This window comes from Mus caroli, unplaced genomic scaffold, assembly GCF_978045245.1.
Source record: "Mus caroli unplaced genomic scaffold, Mus_caroli_1 scaffold_7, whole genome shotgun sequence".
In the NCBI taxonomy this organism is placed as follows: Eukaryota; Metazoa; Chordata; class Mammalia; order Rodentia; family Muridae; genus Mus; species Mus caroli.
This window is the reverse complement of record NW_028227262.1, coordinates 114,330,622-114,354,886: the sequence shown is the minus strand read 5'-3', so window position 1 is coordinate 114,354,886 and position 24,265 is coordinate 114,330,622. Positions and strand designations below refer to the sequence as shown.

General features: G+C 43.2%; 1 protein-coding gene across 2 annotated transcripts in view; it reads left to right on the top strand.

The window, feature by feature from the left end:
- The window catches only part of Nup205 (nucleoporin 205), a 70,734-nt gene extending 51,726 nt beyond the window's left edge, over positions 1-19,008 (top strand). For both annotated transcript variants that reach the window (XM_021164044.2, XM_021164043.3), the window contains exons 31-43: positions 1,511-1,659; positions 3,744-3,935; positions 4,684-4,805; positions 5,988-6,126; positions 8,036-8,162; positions 10,286-10,362; positions 12,293-12,421; positions 12,602-12,731; positions 15,172-15,338; positions 16,078-16,201; positions 16,629-16,757; positions 17,403-17,461; positions 18,665-19,008. In XM_021164044.2, the coding sequence (XP_021019703.1) occupies positions 1,511-1,659; positions 3,744-3,935; positions 4,684-4,805; positions 5,988-6,126; positions 8,036-8,162; positions 10,286-10,362; positions 12,293-12,421; positions 12,602-12,731; positions 15,172-15,338; positions 16,078-16,201; positions 16,629-16,757; positions 17,403-17,461; positions 18,665-18,817 (1,697 nt within the window). In that variant the 3' untranslated portion in view covers positions 18,818-19,008. The remainder of the gene's footprint in view (positions 1-1,510; positions 1,660-3,743; positions 3,936-4,683; positions 4,806-5,987; positions 6,127-8,035; positions 8,163-10,285; positions 10,363-12,292; positions 12,422-12,601; positions 12,732-15,171; positions 15,339-16,077; positions 16,202-16,628; positions 16,758-17,402; positions 17,462-18,664) is intronic.
- Positions 19,009-24,265: the final 5,257 nt, after the last annotated feature.

The following is a 24,265-nucleotide window of genomic DNA, read 5'->3' as shown; positions in this document are numbered from 1 at the left end:
GAGTAGCTATCATTTATGCCTAGTACTTTAGAAGATAACAACAGGCAGCAGTATATCTATAGGGGCACTTGATGTATGTGTATATATGCTTTCTTTACGTGTTTGGGGTTTATGCATGTCTGTGCTCAGTGTGTCTCAGGTCAGAAGAAAGCTTCAGATCCCTTGGAAGTGGGGTTACATATGGTTGTGAGCTGCCATGTGAATGCTAGGAACCAACCCGGGTCCTCTGAAGAGCCATCTGTACAGCCCCTGTGTGCAGATATTTTTAATGTCAAGAAAAATAGTTTAAGGAAGCTTTTGGAGCAATCAAACTATTTTTTAAAAGATAATAGTAATTGGGGCTATTTACTCCCAACAACGCCCATATTTTTCCCTTAAAAATATTTTTCATATTCTTTTAGTCAAAGTGGAAAACATTATTTAACCACTAGGTGGAGGTCTGTAACGCACTTAGAATAGTCATCAAGATGACAGTTTATTTCTATGCAGATTGGATCTCTATATTCCAGGCTAGTTGCAAACTTGGGACCTTGTGCTGTGTGTGTTGTGTGCCTGGCTCACAGTGATAGTTTAGTGCTGGGCATGGTGGCACAGGCCTTTAATCCCAGCATTCTGGAGACTGAGGCAGGCGGAGCTCTTTGAGTTGGAGACTAGACTTGTCTACAAAGTGAATTCTAGGACATTCAGGCTGTCATACACAGAAACTCTGTCATGAAAAAGCAAACCCGCCGGGCGTGGTGGCGCACGCCTTTAATCCCAGCACTCGGGAGGCAGAGGCAGGCGGATTTCTGAGTTCGAGGCCAGCCTGGTCTACAAAGTGAGTTCCAGGACAGCCAGAGCTATACAGAGAAACCCTGTCTCGAAAAACCAAAAAAAAAAAAAAAAAAAAAAAAAAAAAAAAAAAAAAAGAAAAAGCAAACCCAAACAAACAAACAAACAAACAAGAAACCAAAATGACCCCCCCCCAAAAAATTTACTACAGTGTTAGGAAAACCATGAAATTGCTTTTAATTAAAAACTTGCTTTAATTATGAAAATTTTGTAAGGTTTGCATGACTCTTAGTGAAATGTATGTACACACACTATTAATTATATACTTAAATTACTGTTGTGATAACAATTTTTAATTTTAATAAATATTTCAATTAAAAATCTCTAAAGATTAAAATTTTCTGATTTTTGTTTGTTTGTTTGAGAGAGATTCCTGCCTGTATTTTATCTTTTCCTTCCTAGCCAAAGTTTCAAAGATGGCAATAAGATATAAGAAAAATTGATTAGCAGGATAAATTATAATCAGTTGTCTTGGAGTCGATGATTAATTTTAACTTCTGAAGAGCCATACATTGTGTTATTAGTGTGCATGTGTGACACATGCTTTTAAAGTTCATTGTCTGGACTCATTGATCTCGTCTTTTGTGTACATACAATAATGGATTTCTGTTGTTGGATATGACATATAATTAGTTGCTAAATTGCTTTTTACTGGACTTTTCTGTTTTAATCCTTGTAGCTAAGAAAACTATGTGGGAGCGGCTGACTGCCCCTGAAGATGTGTTTAGTAAATTACAACGAGAAAACATGGCTATCATTGAGAGTTATGGCGCTGCCCTCATGGAAGTGGTCTGTCGAGATGCTTGTGATGGCCATGAGATTGGAAGGGTAAGAAATCAGCTGTGTAGAATTGGTACTGAATAGTGTATATTTATGAAAGTATATACTGAATCAGCTTTAAAATGTGTGTTGCACATAGAGAATTGTTTTTGATATTATAGTGAGTTTGCTCATCTACTATGAGTTGTAGGTTCTGTTTTGTTACTTTATATTTTGTTTGTGTGGCATCTTAACTCAGAATTTCTCCTTAAAATCACCTTTGCTGGGGCTGGAGAGATGGCTCAGTGATTAGGAGCACTGACTGCTCTTCCAAAGGTCCTGAATTCAAATCCCAGCAACCACATGGTGGCTCACAACCATCTGTAATGAGATCTTACGCCCTCTTCTGGTGTGTCTGAAGACAGCTACATTGTACTTACATATAATAAATAAATAAATCTTTGGGCTGGAGTGAGTGGGGCTGGAGCGAGCAGAGGTCCTGAATTCAATTTCCAGCAACCACATGATGGCTCACAGTATCACAGCTACAGTGTACTCTATACATATACATAAAATAAATAAATGAATGAAACTTAAAAAAAAAAATCCCCTTTGCTAAGTTTGAGGTTTGTAGGAAGGACAGCATGAGTAGAAACAATAGAAGCCCTGCCTAGTAGACCTCTGGTCTTTCCACCAGTGGGCAGGTCCCCATTTCCTGAATGTGCTCTCCTCTGTCTGGTGTTTTGTGGAGGGATTTGCATTTTGTCTTCCATAAAGCATGTGGCTAACATAGTGATGAGGAGGAGGAGGAGGACCCCCATGGAAGGGCCTGTCGCACTCACACCATTATGCCACGGCCACGAGGAAACTTAAGAAATAAGATAAGATGCAAACTAGAAAGCATTCTCTTCATTATGTTTAAGTTTTTAAAGTACTTTTATATGTAGAACAAAACCCTGAGGGAAAATAGATCAAAATGGCTTTAACTATGTTTATTAGATTACATATATTTTTTAATACTTTTCTAAGGTTCCTCTAAATAGTACATAGAAATTTAGAGTTAGAAGTAATTTAGCTTAAAGAAAACATGGGAGCTGTAGCGTTGGCTCAGCAGTTTAGGGTGCTTACTGTCCTTGGAGTGGACCTAGGTTCAGCTCCCAGCACAGACACTGGACAACTTGCAACATCTGTAACTCCATTTCCAAGAAAGCAGTGCCTTTTCTGGCCTTCATGGTGCATAGAGTCTCATACAAGCGTCTTCATGTACATTTTCAAAAAGTTAATTTTCTTTTCTCTCTAACAAATAGTGTCTAAAATATAAATGCCATCATTTTTAATGTAGGTTTGGCTTCAGAATTAAAACTTGACACTGGGGCTGGTGAGATGGCTCAGAGGTTAAGAGTGCCGACTGCTCTTCCAAAGGTCCTGAGTTCAAATCCCAGCAACCACATGGTGGCTCACAACCATCTGTAATGAAATCTGATGCCCTCTTCTGGAGTGTCTGAAGACAGCTACAGTGTACTAACATATAATAAATAAATTAAAAAAAAAAAAAAACTTGACACTGAAGATTTTCTTTATATCAAGAAATTGAGATTCTAGGTATATACTGTGGGAAGCCACATGTGCCGTTGCAGAGTGGCAGTTGGCTACTGCTGGCCACCACGCATACATAGGCAGTAAAGTTCTTTTGCCAAGATGAGATTTTGAGAATTAACCAAAATTAACCAATCAGATGAGAGACAAGTTAACCAATCAGATGAGAGAGAAGTTAACCAATCAGATGTAGACATGCAAATGAGGTGGTAAGCATAACCCATGCATAACCAATCCAGATGTGAGACATGCCTCTCCTATGCCTATATAAGCAGCACCAGTTCTGGGCTTGGGGTCTCTTTGCCTCTGCAATCAAGCTCTCCCAATAAACGTGTGCAGAAGGATCCTGTTGCAGCGTCGTTCTTGCTGGCGAGTCGGGCGTGTGCAAGAATATACAATTTCCAACTACTCAAAAAAAAAAAAAGAAGTGAAATTCTATTATGAACATTCTTATAAGAAACAGTTCTTAAAGCCCTCCAAGTACAGGCTTGGCTGTTGGTGATTTTGGTAGCCATCCACATATTAAGGCTTTGACTCTTGACTCTTTCTTCCTCTAGATGTTGGCCCTGGCTCTCCTTGATCGGATTGTCTCTGTGGACAAGCAGCATCAGTGGCTCTTGTACCTTTCTAACAGTGGCTATTTGAAGGTCCTTGTGGATAGCTTGGTGGAAGATGACCGAACTCTACAGAGCTTGCTGACTCCACAGCCTCCTCTCTTAAAAGCCCTTTATACGTATGAATCCAAAATGGTAAGGTTGTGTGGATGCTGGACTTTATAGGTCAGTAGGTCTTCTTCTGGTCCTGCAGCTGTGCTTACTGCTAGCTCGGCCACTGGTGTTCCCTGAGCATTTCTGTTATATAAGCTGCCATTATGTTAAGTTTTACATTTGGGGATTTGTGCTAGCAATGCATCTTTCAGTGTAAAGATGGGCTGCGATGATCCTGAGAAGGTTAGAGGGCAGTGTCCTGCTGCCAGCTTGCTCACTGAGGATGCTGCTGAGGTGGCATGATGCCAGGGTTCGTGGGAAGGGAACAGTGCCTTAAGTACTCTTTTCTTTGTCATTTCCTTCCCTCCAGATCTGCTGCAGTCTCTCCATGTTAAATTTCTTACATAATGTCACACTAGTGGAAGTCTTAGACTCGCCATCCGTTTATTCATATGTATTTACTAAATACCTAATATATACCAAGCATGATGCTACACACACTAGAAATGAGCACAGCAAACCCACCGTTGACCTGTTGACAGAAACTATATTTGAATTGAATAATTCGCAGTAATAATAATGTACAGTACTCAGGCACTTTGCACACCTCCCCCCACCAGAGTTCTCATAAAAATGTTATGAAAAGGGAGGTACAATGTGTCCTTGTAGATAGCTCAGGATTTCCCCCTCACTAGTGATTAATAAGGAATGAACTAAGAGTGTCTTGTTTCCTCATAAGCCCCTTGGACATGATTTCAACACTGATACTTTCCCTTTTGTAACTTTGTAGGCATTTCTCACAAGAGTGGCTAAGGAACAGCAAGGTTCAGCAGAACTCCTGAGATCAGGGGTGATTGTGAGGCTGGCCCAGTGCCAAGTCTTTGATATGCGCCCAGAAATGGACTCTCATGGGTAAGTGTCCATATGGACTAGTTTGCTTAAGCTTCTAGCAAAGGATTGCTAAGGTTAATGAAAATCCCAAAGATTATTTTCCCAGTGGTTGGGCTGCATTGCCTGCCTCTGTCATTTACTTATCAGTGGAAGTTGCCCAGAGGGTCAAAGTGGGTGGGGCCTAATTCCGTTTCAGAAGAGAAATGGGTGAGGATTCTGTTAGTCAGTGTTGCTTTGCCAGCCTTCCTATTTCCTATGAGTTCCATAGATGCTTGTTTTAATTAGGGGTCTTTTAAAATATACAATTAAACGTTGGCAGGTGTGGTAGTGCAACCTACTTGTAAGGCCAGCACTGGAGAGACTGAGTCAGGAGGACGTGATTTCAAGGGGAGCTTGGGCTGTGTAACAAAGTTAAGGAGAAGAAAAATGGACTAATTTGTTACATTTTCTGTTACTAATAGAATTTTAGAGTTATTTTGTTCTTCTGGTTTTAGGGTTTTACACACTGCTTACTAATTTGAAAGCTTCAAATGAAATTATTTTCAAGTTTTAAGTTTTTCAGCATATGTCAATTCAGTTTGGTTTTTTTAAATTTAATTTTATTTATTTGGAGTGTGCAGCTTACAGGCACTGCAGATGTGTGTAGGGCAGAGAACAACTTTTGGGAGTTACTTCTTTCCTTCCAGTGTGAGATCCAGATTGAGACTGGGTTGTCAGGTTTGCAAGAAGAAATCAGTTTCCCAGCATAGCCTTCCTGTAGGGCCTTACTATATTTTCCCTCTCAGTCTCCAGGATGGCATTGTTAGGCAGGCAGCATATCTTCTTAGCAGTAACAATACTTAGAGTGGGTTTAGTTACTGTCTAAACTCCATTGCCAAAGTGATATCTGAGCTTTTTTAGGCTTATCACAGAACTGTGTTGCCTCCTGAGAAGGGAAGGGATTGTTTTGTTAAAAGTTTTCGGCATGAAAGTTCCTATTTTCTCTGTGTGTAAGGAGAGTCAAGCTAAATACTTTTAAGATCCTGGTGTAGAATTACTGGTCTGTACAGAGCCTCTCACTTCCTTCTCAAAAAGAAAATATTTTCTTTTGCCTAAAAATTAAAATACAGGCGTTTACAGTTTAGCATGTAAGTGGTAATGAAGTGTTAAGACCATATTTAAATACAGTGTTGCTCTCCCCTTGGTTGTTTGAAATGAATCAAGCATGTTTGGCATGAGAGACCCACCAGTATTCATCCCAACGCCTGTGGACCGATACCGGCAGATTCTCCTTCCAGCTCTCCAGCTGTGCCAGGTCATCCTCACATCCAGTATGTCCCAGCACTTGCAGGCAGCAGGGCAGGTAAGAGGGATGCTTTGTACAGACGGCACTAATGCAGACCCGCGTTTACAGACAGAGACGCTCAGGTGAAGGCATGACTGTCTGCTGTTAGTGGCAAAGCTGAGGATAGAGCACAGTCCTTGGCCTGCACTGTGACCCACCCTGACTAGTTCTCTACTCCCCCATGAATGGAACCTTGTAGCTACTTAATAGAGTCCTGAAATGGAAAGCAGGTTGAAATTTGTTCCTGTAGAAAAACTAGCAGTTACTCTGACGTTGAAGACATTTTAGCCAGGGATTTAGCGAGGTTACATTTGGCTTGTCTTAGTTACCTTTCTATTGCTATGACAAACAAAGTGTTTCATTGGGCTGACATTTTCAGGGAGTTAGAGTTCATGGTGGCAGAGCAGAGGCATGGCAGCAGGGATGACTGAGAGCTCACATCTTGTAAGAGGCAGAGAGCACACTGAGAATGGTGTGAATCTTTTCAAACCTTCAAGCCCACCCCAGTTACACACCTCCTCCAACAAAGCCACACTCTTAATCCTTTCCAAACAGTTCCACCAACTGGGGATCAAGTATTCAAATAAACAAGCTTATGGGGACCATTCTCATTCAAACCAACCCAAGGCAAATACGTGTAATTCCAAGTACTAGAGAGCCTGCGACTACAGGATAAGGCAGAGGTCAGCCTAGTCTCTATAGTGTAACTCTGTCTCAAAAATAAAAATAAAACCCCTGAAATCCAAAGTACTTAGGAGGGAGAGGGAGAGGGACTAAGAGATCAAGGTCTACCATGGCTATGTGGCTAGTTCAAGACCTTTCTTGGACCATATGAGATCCTGCTTCCAAAAATAAAAAGTATGAAAGACAGTACCATATTTATATGTGATTTTTTTTTTTAACAGTGCAAGCTAATTTAATAGTGAATATTCTATCAAAAATGTTTTCTTTAATCATGAGAGATTATTTGTTTTCATTCCATCATGAGTCTGGTATTTTATTCCATCGTGATCCTCAGGAGCTAGGTCCTGAGATGTTTTGGTTTCTGATCATTTTGTCTGTTTTTCCTACGTGGCGTTGAGCTGCAAAGCTGTAGTTTGTAAAGTAGTGCCTTATTTACACTGCAGTACCTGAGGGACACCCTCTTTTACACTCAGAAGGACTTTTGGGCTGAGTTTCCTTGTTTTCTTCTTTACTAGATTAAGAAGTTTCATAGCTAGTGATTATAGACTATAAGTGGGAACCTGTACTAAAAAATAAAATCAGCATATGTGTGCAGTGTCATAATCAGATCTATTACTATGTATATTTAATACATGCTAATGAAAATACTTTACACAAATAGTGAGTGAAGTTGCCTAGCAGTCCGTGATGCTTGTTTGGCCTTAGCCTGTGTGCTGTCGTGGTGCTGCAAGTCTAGTCAAGATGTTTCTGCATGAGAATGCTGAAGAGTCCTCCCTGGTGGTGCTCCACAGAACACCAAAGGCAGAAGGAAGTTTGGAGGGAAGAATTTGTCTCTTTTGTTCTTAGCATACCAGAGAGAAACTAACAAAAGCTTTTATGTGATGAAACTATGCCACCCGAGTCAGACTTAATGGCATGACTTCTTGAGTTCATTATGCCCATGCGTATGCAGCTCTCTTGATTCTTCTTAATAGTAAAGGAAGGAACGTAGGTGCGTTCACCCAGTTTCCCAGTCATGGTGTCCTACAGCTCAGTTCTGCTATGTTCATAAGCAAACTTGGAAGTAATCTGGCTTTGTCCTGACATGGGGTTACACTTCTGCTTTGAGAGGAAATGAGCTGCAAATTCAGAAAGCTGCTGCTTCTCTTGTTCTTCATTCCTTACAGGTATTTACTTAAAAAGATGAATTACATGTGTATAATGCAAGTTTCTTCTTGTCTCCTCCATCTCTTGGCCTGTTTAGGTGCTGCAGTTTCTCGTTTCACATTCTGATACCATCCAAGCAATCCTGCGCTGTCAGGATGTTAGCACTGGCTCTTTGCAGGAATTAGCTCTGCTGACAGGAATCATAAGTAAAGCAGCGCTTCCTGGTGAGTTGATTGTGTTGAATGCAATTAATTCTTTATGAACTGACACAGGCTCAATAGAGTGAGAGTTTTATTACTTTACAGTTAGCAGGTGAAATTGGTACTGGTGACATTCAGCTGCCTTTATTTAAATAATAAGTTTTTATTAATAACGAACTGTATAGCCAAAGAATTAAAGTTCAAGGAGATAATTAGCAAACACGAGAATCTCCTTAGCTGTATTTGGTAATAATTTCCGTCCCAAACCCCGCACTGTGTACTGGGGTGGCAGCATGGAGAGCTGATAGGTGAGGACGCTGCCTCTCAGCATGCTGCCTCAGCAGAATGCTGAATGAGGTTAATAGATTAAAGGCTTACTGAAGAAAAAAATAAGAGGAATTACTGGACTCTAGAAATACTGAAGAAAAAAATAAGAGGAATTACTGGACTCTAGAAATACTCCAAGAATATAAAGAAATACTAGTTCTTAAAAGGATGCCATGATTAAGAGAAATGTTTAGGAAATAAGGAACTTTTTCTACCTTTTTTCCTTCAGTTTAACTTTTATACTGTGTGTAAATTCTAAAGTCAGCGCCCAGATATGAGACGAGAAGCAGCAAGTCCTTTGTAATTCCTGCTCCACCTGCAAGTCATTGTGTAATATTCCTGTTCAGTCTTCAGGTCTCCCTCCCCAGCACTCATACGTTTTCTTTTGCTTTATCTTTGGCATTTTAAATTTGCACTGCAGGTCTTCTCTAAGAGAAAATGTGCATTCACTGGGTTCCCTCATGTTTAAGGTTGTCTCGGCTGCCACTGATCTTAAATGGTAGCACAGCCTACTGACTTGTTCCCCTCAGCACATGCAGTGCCAGCGATAATGTATGTTCATGTGCCAGGCACTGTCCTCCCTGCCCCAGCATCAAGAGGTCCATCTCTTACACTTCACCTTTACAGGTGAGGGTACTGAGCACAGAGTGGCCACAGAGTCCCAGGCAAGGTGGCTTCTGATCCTGTAGCCTATCTACATTACCTCTGTTTCTACAAGGCAACCCTGGTCTACTGTCTGCAACACTTTGCCTCCTTGCAAATGTCTCTATGTCTTAGCCATCTGGTTGGAGAGTTGATGAAGGTTGGATGCAGATCCTGTCAGAGAACTTGGACCCTTGTTGCTTCCAAGGAGACTTGGGGCTGGGGGTGGGAGTCTTCTCAGCCCATGGAATGTCAAGATTTCCAAATTAGTCCAGGCCCCATAGAATGGCTATAACACTCCACCCTTGTTGCCTCTGCTGTGTCATGCAGTGCAGTGCAGGGCTTCTCCTGGTTCCCCAAGCCTTCGCTCCTCAGTATGCTTCTCATGGATTAGGGCTGCAAGGGTCCTAGGAGTGCATCCTCTTTCCTCATGCTGCTTGGGGGGGGGGGGGGGGTGATCAGTCGTGAGCTTAGTCATGGTGCTTATCCTTGCAGCCTTCTGCCTTTGTCTCTGTCACCTCTGCTCCTCAGCACCTATGGCATAAGCTCTCCTCTTCCTCCTCCTCTGCCTACGCCTCCTCTTCTCTGTTAGGGGTAGAAGGGTTCATTCATCCTAGAGTCTTAGCTATCGTTACTTGTTATGAAGTACTTGATTTCTGATTTTTGGAAAGTTTTAACTTTTATTATTGAAAGTAAAAGGTTTTTCTTAAACTTTTTAGGTTTTATCTTATGTATATAGTTGTTTTGCTTGCATGGATATCTTGTACCCCTTGCATGCCTGGTACCCAAGGAGGCCAGATGAAGGGGTTAGAATTCCCAGGTCTAGAGTTACAGGTGATTGAAAGCCTCCATGTGGTTGCTGCGATATGAACCCTGATCCTCTGGAAGAGCAGCCAGTGCTCTTAACCACCGAGCCATTTCTCTAGCTCCTTTCTTAAACTTTAAAAAATACCTTTGAAAGTACCTACCTATTTTAGGTTGTGTGCGAATATCCTTGAGATAGTGTTACTGACATAAAAAAATACTTAACAGTCTTTAGAAGATCCTGTTTCTCAAAACTGTCACGGCAGGAGTCTGCCCGTGCAGGTAAAGAATAGAAAATGCCAGGAGCATTCTCTGGTTTATATGGTTTTCATTTTAGCAGGCAACAATATTTACACATATTCTACATTTTACAGGTATGTTAAGTGAACTTGATGTAGATGTAAATGAAGGATCCTTAATGGAGCTCCACGGACACATTGCAAGGTTTCAGGTAAGTGACGTATTTTGTAAATAGCAGTGTTGAGGGGCTGCACCTGGACTAGAGCAGGTTACTGAGTGTCTGACGACTCAGTCACTAACCTGCGGGGCTGCCCTACTTGATTTCCCCGGAATCACCTCTGACTTCCATTGCAGGTGAAGAACACAAGTGTATCACAGAGCTTTTATATTAGTGTTTCACATTCATTAGTCTATGTAAATGTTATTAGTGAGTAAGCCATAAACAGTTACTCATTTTACTTTTGTTTGTTGTTCGTTTGTCTTTTGAGAAGAGTATTTCTGTGTACCCTGTGTGAGCCTGGCTGTTAGACTAGGCTGGTCTTGAACTTGCAGCCGTCTTCACTCCTCTGCTTCCTGTGTGCTGCACTATAGGCATGCCTCCACCTGCGTCTGTTGCTCTTTACACAGCGTTGCTGTCCTCATGCAGACAGTTGTTTTACCCAGCCCCTCACCCCTTGCTTGCTCTTGTCTTGTTGAGGTAGGGTGTCATGTATGTGGCCAGTCTGGCCTTGAACTCTTCACTTCCTGCTTTTGCGTATTAAGTGCTTTGCCTTTTTGAAATTGGATTTTAGATACTATTATTAGTTTATCCTTACAGTTTCCATGTGTACAATCTTCTTTTAGTATGTTTTAAACATACTAATTTATAAGTTAGGTATTTTATCAAAAGCTTCTGAAGAGCCTGCTGGCCTTCTTTGACCTAACATTGTCCCATGTTAATAGCTTTAAATAATTAGATATGCTGGCCATGGGAGGCAGAGGCAGGTGGATTTCTGAATTCAAGGCCAGCCTGGTCTACAGAGTGAGTTCCAGGACAGCCAGGGCTACACAGAGAAACCCTCTCCCCCCCTCCCCCAATATAATAATTAGATATAAGGATTTACATTCTGTTGTTTTAATACAATAATTTTCTTAACCTGTTAACTTCTTATAAACGATTTTTCACGTTTTCTAAAAAGATGCCAGGGCTCAATAGAGGAGTGCTTTCCCGGCATGTGCAAGGCACTGGGCTTGAAGTTCACGTCCTTCGTAGCTGATGGAGAGTGTTGACTTCTGTATCTGCTTTAGTTAGGTTCAAATACTTGCACATGGTATTTTTGACATTATATTATTAAATAACTTTCCAGAAGGACTTAAATTCACTACCAAAACGCACCAAAATTTTCCTCTTATGTTTCATCAAAAGGGAGAAAAGGCCTTTTAGGTGCCTTCTGGGAATATTGGAACATGTCTATTTTATCTGTAAAAGCAGCAAACCGTGGGGAAAGTACTTAGATTTCAGGGTAGCAATATTTATATCAACTATTTTAAAAAGTAATACCTTATTTATTGTATATGTATGTTTGCACACATGTTCCATTGTGTCAGAGAATAACTATGGGAGTCTGTTCTCTCCTACATACAGGCCTCAGAGGCCAAATCCATATTGTCAGGCTTGGCCACTACCTGCTGAGGAGCCGTCCCATGGGCCCTAACATCTGCATGTCATCTGCCAAGGCTGCCTATAAATTCCCAACCCTTTCAGAGAGTCCAGGAAATGGGAATTACAGCCTTTTAAGTTTGAGTCCTGGGAGGCAGAGCAGGATTGTTACTGAATATCTTGTAGTTGCCTCTTCTTATTAAACTTTTCATTTACTTATTAACTTGTATTTTGTTTTATAACTGTTTCATAAAGAATTATCTAATATTTTTATATACAACATAAATTTTCTTTGCACACATTTAGGTTAGGAATTCTTTGCAAAAGAGGTGAATCCTAGTAAGCTTACCTTAGCTGTCTCAGTAGGAAGTAAGATAGCAGGTGCTTTCCAGGATAATTCCACTCCCTACTGAATTTTCCTCTTTCTCTCTCCCTTAAGAAAATGAGCTCACTAATGCTGAACACCTTCAGCCTGAAATGTGCCTTTTTATTTTTCCCTTAGCGCCAGTGCTTAGGCCTACTAAGTCGCTTTGGTGGTGCTGACAGACTGCGGCAGTTTAAATTTCAAGATAATAATGCGGAGGGAGATAGGGTCAGCAAGAAAGATGAAATTGAGCTGGCCATGCAGCAGGTAAGAAGGGGTAAAAATTGTGTACCTGAAGTTTTTATGGTTTCAGAAAGTTGGACAAAAATAGCAATTATGCATAATTTCACAAATTGACTTAGGCCTTGTTCTCTTGCAGTCCAGGTTTCTGTCACTTTGGGGAATTTTTAGCCTAACATTTTAGTTACTCCTTTTCTTCCATTATAGATTTGTGCCAATGTAATGGAATATTGCCAGTCATTCATACAACAGAACTCCTCTAACCTCCAGAGTGCTGCTATGTGTCTCTTCACCCCTAGCCTTTCAGAGACAGTTAACAGAGATGGAGCACGGCAAGGTGAGCCTGGGCTTTCTTTGCTTCCGAATCTGAGGCACAGCATTGTTAGGGGTTTGTTCTGGATGAGTTACTAATGTGAAAATTTTACAATGACTTCCCTCCCTCCCTCCCTCCCTCCCTCCCTCCCTCCCTCCCTCCCTCCCTCCCTCCCTCCCTCCCTTCTTTCTTTCTTTCTTTCTTTCTTTCTTTCTTTCTTTCTTTCTTTCTTTTATATTTTATGTATATAAGTACGCTGTCGCTGTCTTCATGCACACCAGAAGAGGGCATTGGATCCATTACAGATGGCTGTGAGCCACCATGTGGTTGCTGGGAATTGAACTCAGGACCTCAGTCAGAGCTCTTAGCCGCTGAGCCATCTCGCCAGCTTACAGTGACTTTTAAAGCACGTGTGGGAGGCACTGTTGTCAGATGTGTATGCAAGGGAAGCATAGGGGAAGTAAGGAAAGTCTTAGGCCTTATGTGGGGAGCATAGTTTTATGTAATACAGAAACCCCAAAGAAAGTACCTAGCATTGGAGAGAAAGCTAGCTGGGTGAAAAGTGTGACCGACCACACAGCAAGTTATCTTTGTATGTGGAGTCTGGTCATGCTGTACTCAGTGTCCAAAGTGGGTTATGTATCACAGCTCCAAATTTCTGTCCCATGACAAAAAACGTTTAGGTATTAGGTAGGCTGACTTACCCTCTGGTGTCTTTGAAAGTTAGCATGGAAGGTCAGGATTATGGGTTGGCATCCTGGAACACACAAAAGACAAAGCTGTTGGACACTGGTTTAGTCATAATGAAATACGGTGATTTCCAAGGAGTCATTCCAGTTTGCTGCAAGGAAGGAGACTCCATGGGAGAATCCTAATCTTTGTGTGCCCTTACTAGCATGGAGGGAAAATTCTCTTTCTGGCCCTGGTAGCTTAACTGGTTTGGGTATAGAATGATTAGGAATCCTATCCAGAGACTCCTTTTGATTGAAAGTCACCTACCAGTGACTTTGTCATTTCTGTTCTTTTCGACAGTGTTTCCCTATGTAGCCCAGGCTACTCCTAAATTCACTGTTACTTTGGAAGGTAGCCAAGTAGAAGGCAAGTTGCTTTCTTTTGCTCCCAGAGGAAGTTGTCATAGTGAGATGGTAAAATTCATTTAAGTTTTGAAATATTTCTTTGAGAGAATGACTTTGAGTTGTCAGTTCAGCAACCAGAACAATGCAGATTAGAAGTGGACACAAGTAACTGAAACCAGTGGCTGAAATGAGGATTGTCTCACTTTGGATTTAGAACTCCTAACAGTGTATAGGTTTGTGGGGTTGGAGAGGTGGCTCAGCAGATCAGAACACTTTTTGTTCTTGAAGAGGACCCAGCTTCGGTTTGTAGCACCAACATAGTGGCTTACACCATCAGCATGCACATTGGTGCAAATACAGACATGTAGGCAAAACACCCATACATACAAAATAAATCTGTAAAAAGTTTATATGGGTGGGTGGGTGGTTTTCATAAGGCTTAGCTCTTCACCTCATCAAGGGTGCCTAGCACTAGCCATATTTCTTAACTCTCAAAGAGCCCAGCTGTTTGAATGCACATGACAACTACAGCAGCACTTAGCTGCTTGTTCTTTGAACTAACAGGTGTTTAATTTTTTTTTTAGGTTGATTTTTTTTCTTAAATTATTTATTTGTTTATTCACTTTACATCCTGATCACAGCCCCTTCCTGCCTCTCCGTCCAGTCCTACCCTCATTCCCCCTCTACTTCTCAAGAGGAGGTTCCTCCATGGGTACCAACTCACCCTGGCACATCAAGTCACAGCTAGACTAGGGGCATTCTCTCCCACTGAGGCCAAACAAAGCAGTAGAGCTAGGGAAAAGGAATCCAGAGGCAGGCAACAGAGTCAGAGACAGTCCTTGCTCCAATTGTTAGGGGATCCACATGTAGACCAAATTGCACATCTGCTACATCTGTAGGGGCCTAGGTCCAGCCTGGACGTGCTCTTTGGGTGGTGGCTCAGTTTATGGGAGCCCCTTGGGCTTGAGATTGATTTTTATCTCATGCCTGTTTGTGTGTCTTGCACCCTTTGTGTGCAATGGCCTTTGGAGGCCAGGAGAGGGCATCAGATCTTCTGGAAGTGGAGTTTCAGAAGGCAGTTGTTAGCCACTAAGCCATCTCTCCAGCTTCAATACTGGTGTCTAAATGTTATTAATCATAGTCTACATGACCTAAATTACAGATCATCGTCAATTTTTATAGGTAGTTTAAGATTCATAAAAGTTTGTTTTCCCAGGGTGAGGCTTATCCATTGTACTCTGCATGTGCTGACCCTGTCATTTCCCCAAATGCAGGAAACTCAGCTGTGTAATGTGTGGTAGTGGAGGACTTCATGTTCTCCCCTGTAAAACAAATGAAATCCATAGAAAATGTATTCAAATACAACACCGTTTTGTCTTGCCTATTAGATACCCAGGTTCCAGTCGTTCCGTATTGGCGCCTGCCTGGCTTGGGCATTATTATCTACCTGCTGAAGCAGAGTGCCACTGATTTCTTTAGCTATTATGACAGTCACCGTCGCAGTGTCAACAAGCTGCAGAATGTAGAACAACTTCCTCCAGATGAGATAAAAGAGGTATGAACCTTGTAATGAACTGTGAGGCTTGAAAAGTCACTGCTGCACCACAAAGGCCCAGGTACTGGGCTCGGGCTGCGGAATAATAAAGATCTACTTACTCCATGCTGCTGAGGGATCTGCAGGGATTTGCCTTTGCCATGTAACCTTGTGAGCACGGACAGCTTGGCTCAGAAACAGCCCAGTAGCTCTTTTCAAGAAAATGGGCATGGCTGCCTGATAAGGAGCTCCCAGGAATGTCTTCAAAAGCTGCAGAGAAACAGGGCTCGCTGTTGCAGATGTTTTTGCAGTAGGACTTGGGGAGGAGTCTTCAGCATCTTCATGTGTCAGTGACGTTTCCAAGCACATGGGATGGCACGTCAGTCTTGATCATTTAAATCTGACACATCCACCATTTTACTTTCTCCAGAAGGTACCTGGCAAATTCATGCCAGCTTTTTCACCTACTCTTGGAAAAGGTTTTTGTTTTTATCTAGTAGAACCCCAAGGGCTGGTGGACCACTGGGAAATTGGAAGTGTCTATTGAACAGACTTAGACTTGCAGAGACAAACACTGCAAAGGGAAACAGACATTCTTGTGGAAATTGACTGCTTCTTTGACTCTCATGTTTTTGACTAAAACTCTTGTGCAGGAGGCAGTATAAATACATTTGAGTCTTTTCATAGTTCTTACTGTAATGACCTGCTCATAGTAGATCATTTTAAGTTGTTACAGTTTATACTTCTTTCTTTTCCTTAGTTATGCCAGTCTGTGATGCCTGCTGGTATTGATAAAATCTCTACTGCGCAGAAGTGTGTCTTAGCAAGACGTCGTCTTGTGAAGCTGATCAACAACCGTGCCAAACTGCTGTCCCTCTGTTCCTGTATCCTTCTGCGGCCACAGCCCGAGTACAGACCTAAAATGTGTTGTCCTTACTTAATTCTTAGAGTATGCAGCTAGAACCATATGGGAAGGGATATAATGACCGTCCTATGGCCTGTCTTTGCCCAGTGAGTACCTGGCGTGTTGCCATGTTGTTGTTATTCTCACCTTCTAGAGTAGCAAGGAGTCCTATAACATGTCCAGATGCTTTCTGTCTGGGCAAGTGGCTGGTGCACAGCAGCCTGTGGGCCTCCCCTCCCACAGCTCACTCAGTGACTTCCTGAAGCATGCTCAGTGGAACTTCATCCCTATCTCGTAGAGCAAGTTCACAGAGGATAATTAAGCACAGCCTCTTCCTTTTCTCCTTCTCAGAACCTGGTTTATTAAAAAAATACTTGATGACGTTCTTCTTTAACCTGAACTCCCAGATATCATCGAGACCTGCCTGTTTATTCTTTGGCGCCATCTGGAGTATTACTTGTTACATTGCACGCCAATGGATTCCCAAGATTCATTGTTTGCCTCTAGGACTTTATTTAAAAGCAGAAGACTACAAGGTGAGCTGGTCTCAAAACAGCCAGAAATGTGTATATATTTTAGGGCCCTGAAAAGCCAGATACTTCTTTCTTTCTGTTGTTTTGTTTTCTTTTCTTTCAGCAGGCAAGGTCTTGTTTTATTGTCCAGACAGGTCCTAAGATCCTGGACTTAATTGAACCAGTCTCCCGATAGCTGGACTGTGGATGTACACCACTAACTACTCTAAGCGACCTTAGTTTTATGTGTCTCAGATTCCTCAGTGAATTGAGGACTGGAGAGCTAAATAGTAAACACAACTGCCTTTTGTATCTTATTTCTGCTCATGAGAAATGATTCTGGAGCCTGTTCGTGGGTTGTCCTTCATTTCCTGTAGTAGGTTTGCCTCAGCTGTAGAGTCACATCACAGCTAATTTTCTAGACGAATAGACCTGGGCCATTGTCTCTGTGCCAGGGTGGGCCTGAGTCGATGAACACTCGTGCATTAGACTCGTAGGGGACTGTGAGACCCATCCTAGCTGGATGTGCTTCTCAGGCTTCCTTCCCGTGCTCAGAGCTCGGCCTCAGGCCCTCCTCACACCTTCTTCATGTGCAGAGCCTCTGCTGTGCAGGAGATGCACTCGCAGAGCTGCTTCACTGTCTCTGATCTCCAGACTCTTTTTCCTCAGAACCCAATCTGGACTTCAGAAGTGGACTATCTCAAGTGAACCAGCACGATATAGACCAGGTAAGGCTCTGCTATCATATTCTTTTCTCTGTAAGAGGAAAGCCTGCGTGATGGTAAAGTAGAAAGTAAATGTTTCCTTTCATTTCCTAAAGACACTTTTAAAAACATAATTTTATGTATATATATATATATATATATATATATATATATATATATATATATATGTATGTATGTATATATATAAAATTATTTTATATATATAAAATGTGAAAGTGTCTTTGTATATGCATGTGTACAGTGTGTATGCCTGACACCCTGATAGGCTAGAAGTGGGCTTCAGAGCTCCTGGAACTGGAGTTAGAGGTAGCTGTGAGCTGCCTGATGTGGATACTAGAAACTGAACCCTGGTTTCTGTAAGAGTAGCAGTGTTCTTAACAGCATGGTATCTCTAGCCTGGCACTTATTCTTAACAAATTAAAAAAAATAAAAGACATTTTATGTATGTGCTTTGCTTGTATGTATGCCTGTGCACCACATGTGTGCATGTTGCCCACAGAAGTCAGAAAAGGGCATGCGGTCCCCTAGAACTGAAGTTTGGCACATGATTGTGAGCTGCTGTGTAGGTGCTGGGAATTGATCCCAGGTCCTCTGGAAGAGATGCTCTCAATCCCTTAACAACTTTTGGTATGACGTTTAGGAGCTATTTTTTATATGTATAGCAGCATCAATAATTGTTGCTATTTAAGATATAGCTTTAATTTATATATATTTGTACAGGAATTAAAATGACAAACGTTCTGATGTAGAAATGTACATTTTTAATGAATTTGGCACCCCATTATAAAAATCTGGTAGTAGTTTACATTAGAGCGTGCCTTTTGTCGTGTCTGTGTGGGTAAGGTGAGCGTGGAGTAGTGGTGGTGCTGGGTTTCAAACCCAAGGCCTTGCACTCACTAGGCAGATACTCTGAACTCACCTTACTTTATGTAAGAAAGACTGCATTACTGGATGTCTCAGGGCGGGTGGTGCCCAAGGAGGTCTTCCAATTTTCCTCAGAAAAGCAGGGAGGGTAGTAGAGGAGGGGTTTGTAGGGGTAGGACTGGGAGGGGAGCAGGAACAGATAGGGGTGGCAGTGGGATGTAAAGTGAATACATTTTATAAAGATTAAAGGAAAAAGGATAGTGTAACAGTGTTGTGAATCAGAGCACAGAAGGCAATACCTGAGAAGCAGTGCACTAACAAGGGTATCTGTGCTACCTCCAGCTTCAGTCTGATGCTGTCAACGCCTTTGGAGAGTCGCTGCAAAAGAAACTTCTTGACATTGAAGGGTTGTACTCAAAAGTTCGATCCCGCTATAGTTTCATCCAGGCTCTCATCAGACGTATCCGTGGCCTGCTGAGGCTGTCCAGGAACTGAGAACTGACTTTCTCTTCTGCGGAAGAGATGAACCGAGGAGAACCACCTCTTTTTTATAGATGACTTTATTTCTAAATTATGACCAAAAGATATTTTGCTATTTCTTTCTTTATATATGGACATCTTTTCTGTAAACCTCTCTCATTTCTCCCTCACTTGTGAACAATAAAATACCTTTTAAAAATAAACAACTGTGTGGTCAGTCTTTTGAAATGATTGAAACTCTACACATAAAAATGTTTGATGCTTATGGTTTTCCCGTGGAGAGATTCTGAAGAGCAGTTTGTTTTCAGACATTGCATCCTTCATGCCTTTGTGATGATGCTTCGATACTCTCGCGTGGAGTGGGTAGTGAACTGCACCATGCTCCTAGTGACCCAAAGTCAACCTGCCCCTTAGAATTAGCCTCAGCCTTTCCTGCATTTCAAATGATGACAGTCTGTCTTCGTTTCTTTGAAAATATCATCCTGAGATAACACAGACCCAAAAGGACTCACTAATAAGTGGATATTAGCCAAGAAAGTACAGAATACCCAGGATACACTCCACAGAACTCAAGAAGGTTAACAAGCTGAAGGGCCCAAGTGAGGGTGCTTCAATCCCACTTGGGAGGGAGAAGAAAGCAATCACAGGAGGGAGGGACTTACAGAGGAGGGGGAGGAACATGGTCAGGTATTAGCTAAGGTATTGGCGGGGGGGGGGGGGGAGGGTTGCCAGGAGAAAGGGACAGGAGTGAAGCTCTGAGGGCCAGCAGAATGAATGGAAACAATCAACCTTAGGAGGTGGGGGACCCTCCAGATGTATCAGAGACCTGGGAGGTGAGAAACTCAGGACTCAAAGGCAGGCACCGTAGATGAAATGTCCAACAGTAGGGAGAGGGAACGTAGAGTCCACCTCCAGTGGAGGGATGGGATTGCTATCCCACAGTCAAAAACTCTGACCTAGAATTGTCTCTGTCTGAACGAAATGCAGGGACAAAAATGGAGAAGAGACTGAGGGAAAAGAGGTCCGGCGACAGGCCCAACTTGAGATCCATCTCAAGGGAAGGCTCCAAGGCTTGAGACTTATGGCTGATGCTATGGTGTGCTTACAGACAGGAATCTAGCGTGGTTGCCCTCGGAGAGGTCCAACAAGTAGCTGACTGAGACAGAAGCAGTATACTTACACCCAACCATTGGACTGAAGTCTGGGACCCCTGTAGTTGAATTAGGGAAAGGCTGGAAGAAGTTGAGGGCAACCCCATAGGAAAACCAGCCGTCTCAACTAACCCTGAGATATCTCAGACACTAAGCCACCAACCAGGCAGCATACACTAGCTGGTTACGAGCCCCAACCCCCACCCTTCTACCCCCACCTCACATACAGTGGAAGACTGCCTGGTCTGGCCTCAGTGAGAGAAGACACACCTAGCCCTCTAGAGATTTGAGGCCCCAGGGAGAAGGGAGGTCTGGCAGGGGTGGGGATGGGGTAGGGACATCCTCTTGGAGATGGGGTGGGGGAAGAGGAATGGGACCAGGAAAGGGGGTAACGACTGGACTGTAAAAAATAAGAACTATGACAGTTCATCTGCCTATATTCTCATTAATGTAATTGCCACAGATGGAAAGATGACATAGTCACCGCTCTCCTGTCCACTACTGGTTCTCCCTTCTGCAGCAGCTTTAGTCCCATACATAAGCCATGCTGAGAGGGCTGAGGCCTGACTTACGTGGAGGCAGAGCAGTAGGCTTAATTCCGTGCTATTATGGTTGATGGCTTTTGTTTTTAAATCTTTAAACAAGATTTCTACAGCTTTTAAGCATCTTCATTAAAAGTCTTGGCCATTGTTGCATTTTGAAAGTAATTTGCTGCCCACCAGCTAAACAATAGCTGTTAGCTAGAAAATGTCCCGTTAGAAGGCACACGTCTTAGGGAGACTTGTAACTGGATCCAAAGTGTAAGCCTCTTGCCTGCCACTCCACTCCACTGGCCTGGGATGAACCTAAGGCCTCACTCCTTGGTATCACATCCAGCCATTGTCTGCCACCAAGAACACAGCATTGGGCCGGCAGCAGGGTAGCTCAGTGCATAAAAGGCTTGCTGCTGAGGCTGATGCCCTGAGATTGGATTTGCAATACACATAGTAGAGGGAGAGAACTAGCTCCAGCAGGTTGTCCTCTATGTGCATGGTGGCACAGAGAGCACCCACATACAGATGACTGAATGTAAGCCTGCCAGCCATCAAAGCCTGAGCATTTTTGTAAGCCTGTGAGAGATGCAGAGCTTCTAAGGAAACTATAGCTTGTGCAAGGTCAGAGGACAGCTCGGGGCAGTCAGTTCTTTTCACCATGAGGATTCTGGGCTCTTGAGCTTGGTGGCAAGTGTCTTTATGCACTGAGCCATCTTACTGCCCCAGCATTACCTAATTTTCTCATCAGTTCTTCCAGAAGTGCAGGGGACTAACTTTAGAGGTCAGGGGGCAGTGGGAAAGTGTGTGGGAGGGAGTGACACAGCGGTGGTGGCTGTGGTGGCACAGCTGACCAGAATTGATCTACATCCTGCAGCAGAAGGTAATGGGTAGGAAGGCCTTGCTGATGCTTGGATTCAGGAGACATGGGGCGAAGATGTTATGTTCCTGTGCAAAAGAAAGGGGGAGAGAATCAGTTTTTAGACATCCATTTACAGAGTTTTGGCATTTCAAGGGCAGGCTCTCTATTTCTAAGTTAATATAGGACTTTAATTCATTTTCACTCAGTTAACCAGTATAACTGAAGTTGGTAATCCAAAAAGGTATGTTCTCTTCATAATGATCTATACTGTACAAGGCGTGAATCTAGCCTTGTCTAAATCCCACTTTCCCCATATTATTTTGAAAATGTTGGATCTTCTGAGGACCGGGAGGAATGTACAAGGAACGCCTCCCGTTTTTGTCCAATTACTAGTTGTCTGTAGTGCTTTCTCCGATATGTATTCTAGGTTTCCTCCTGTGTTTGTCACACCATTGATAACACCTCAATTGTTAAATGTGTATGTATGTATGTGTAAGTGGAGATCAGAGGTTAGTTCACCTTAGATGTCACGCTTCAGATACCTTCCTACTTTCTGAAACAGGGTCGCTCACTGGCTTGGAATCCACAGATTTGGGCTAGGCTCCATGGCTAGCAAGCCTCCAGGGTGGCCTCGAACTCAGAAATCCACCTGCCTCTGCCTCCCAAGTGCTGGGATTAAAGGCGTGCGCCACCACCGCCTGGTTCTCAGTGTACTTTTAAAAATCATTCGGATGCATGGAAAGCAGCGGCTCACGTGGCTGACTTTGTGTGCATTTTGGCCCTTTTTGCTTTTTTTTCCTTCTTTGTTGGGTGTGCTAGAATTTATTGCTGTCATGAAACACTATGACAAAAAGCAAGTTGGGGAGGAAAAAGTTTATTCTGCTTACACTTACACACCACTACTGGTCATCATCTAAGGAAGTCAGCACAGGAATTCAAGCAGGGCAGGAACCTGGAGGCAGCAGCTGATGCAGAGGCCATAGAGGAGTGTTGTTTACTGGCTTGCTCAGCCTGCTTTCTTATAGAATCCAAGACCACCTGCCTAGGGTGGCTCCACCCACCATGGGCTGGGTCCTTTCCCATTGATCAATAGTTAAGAAAATGCCTTGGGGCTGGATCTTAGGGGGAGACACATTTTCTCAATTGAGGCTCTTTTCTATCTGATAACTCTAGTTTGCATCAGACTGACATGAAACTAGCCAGTGCATTGTGTTATTATTTTTTTAGTGATTAAATAAAAAATTCAGAATGTCTCACCCCACTTTCTCTGCAGCTATTAAAGTACACTGGGTTATTTTTTCTCACTTTAAATACATTTTAGTATGCCAAACCTATTGACCTTTCCCTTGGTGGTGTGTGATCTTTATGTTTTATTCTATTTTTTTCCCTCTAATCCGCTCTTTTGTCAGTTTAGCAGATGAGTTGGGAGGACGGAGAGGGAGAGAAGTAATGAGGTGGATGGATGGAGAAACACAGAAATGGAGGGAAATTCTGAGAGAGGGCTTGACTAGCGATGGTGGTTGGAGATGAAAGGGAGACATAGCTAGAGGCAAGGACATCTGGGAGCTCAAAGAACTTGACTTTGACTGAGCTGAGAGAAAGAGTGAGGGTGGGGGGGGGGAAGAGGAGGGGAGAGGCGGCAGAATGAGATACAGGGGTCCAAAGGGCAAAGGAACAAAAGGTTCAGGTCTTGGTTAGAGTTTTACTTTTGTGAGCAGACACCATGATCAAGACAACTCTTAGAAATGACAACATTTAATTGGGGCTGGCTTACAGGTTCAGAGTTTCAGTCCATTGTCACCAAAGTGGAAGCATGGCAGTATCCAGGCAGGCATGGTGCAGGCAGAGCTGAGAGTTCTACATCTTCATCTGAAGGAAGCCAGAGAGCATCCTCAAGCTGCTAGGAGGAAGATCTCCAAGTCCATCCCCACAATGACACACTTCCTCCAACAAGGCCACACCTTCTAATAGTGCCACTCCCTGGGACGAGCATATGCAAACCATCACAGTTCTGGTAACCAAAATGGCTGGATTATATAGGGGAAAGCCTCATCGGGAAAGGCAGCCCAGCCCCTGAACTGGTGAGTTTAGGGTAGAGGGCTGCATGTGCCAGCCACACCCTGTAACAGGCCGGGACTGAGGGGTGCTGGCGAGGACCAGGAGGTCAGGTCCACTTTGATATGTTAAATAGTCCTCTGCCATTGTCCCAGGGTTAACAGCCCCACTAGGCGCAGTTGATTTGTTTTTCTGTTATTTGCAGCCAGAGTCTCCCTTAACTAGATAAAGTTCAATTCCAAAGACTGAGAGAAGGGTGGTTTCGATGTGCTTGTTTATGTGGGTGACCAGCAGCGCGACCGGACAAGAGTGGATTCATCTTTGGCTCCTGCATGGTAGATGATTCGAGCTCAACTTGAGGAGGAAGTAAACTTCAGATAGGTTGCTGGTGGCTGCCAGCAATCGCTACTTGGATCCAGTGGTGCCCGACTCCGCAGACCTCTCTCCATCATCTATCACGTGGCTGAGGACTACCCTTAACTAAGCTGCATAGCACACTTATGGGCTTTTGTAAAATGGAACCTTTTTATCCTTTTCGTCTGAGAGTCGGTCGTGGCGGGGATTAGTGTGGACTTCGTAAAGGCTCCCAGGAGAGTGAGTTGCTCACTTGGCATGGCACCCGCTACCTCGCCCCAACCCTGGTTTAGTAGGTAACACAGCCACGTCTGACTGTGTTAATACAATTGCCAGCGTCCTTGTCACGTGAATTCATGCCAGCTTCACCAGAGGCTTTGGTTCAAAGAGGCCTAGGTTTGCACCTCGCCCTCTTGCTTCCTGAGATGACCGTCAGAGGGCGCTGCGGCTCCGCGAGTCGCTTCCGGGAATGGAGAGGGCGGGGCAGGGCGGGGCGGGGCGTAAACCGGAA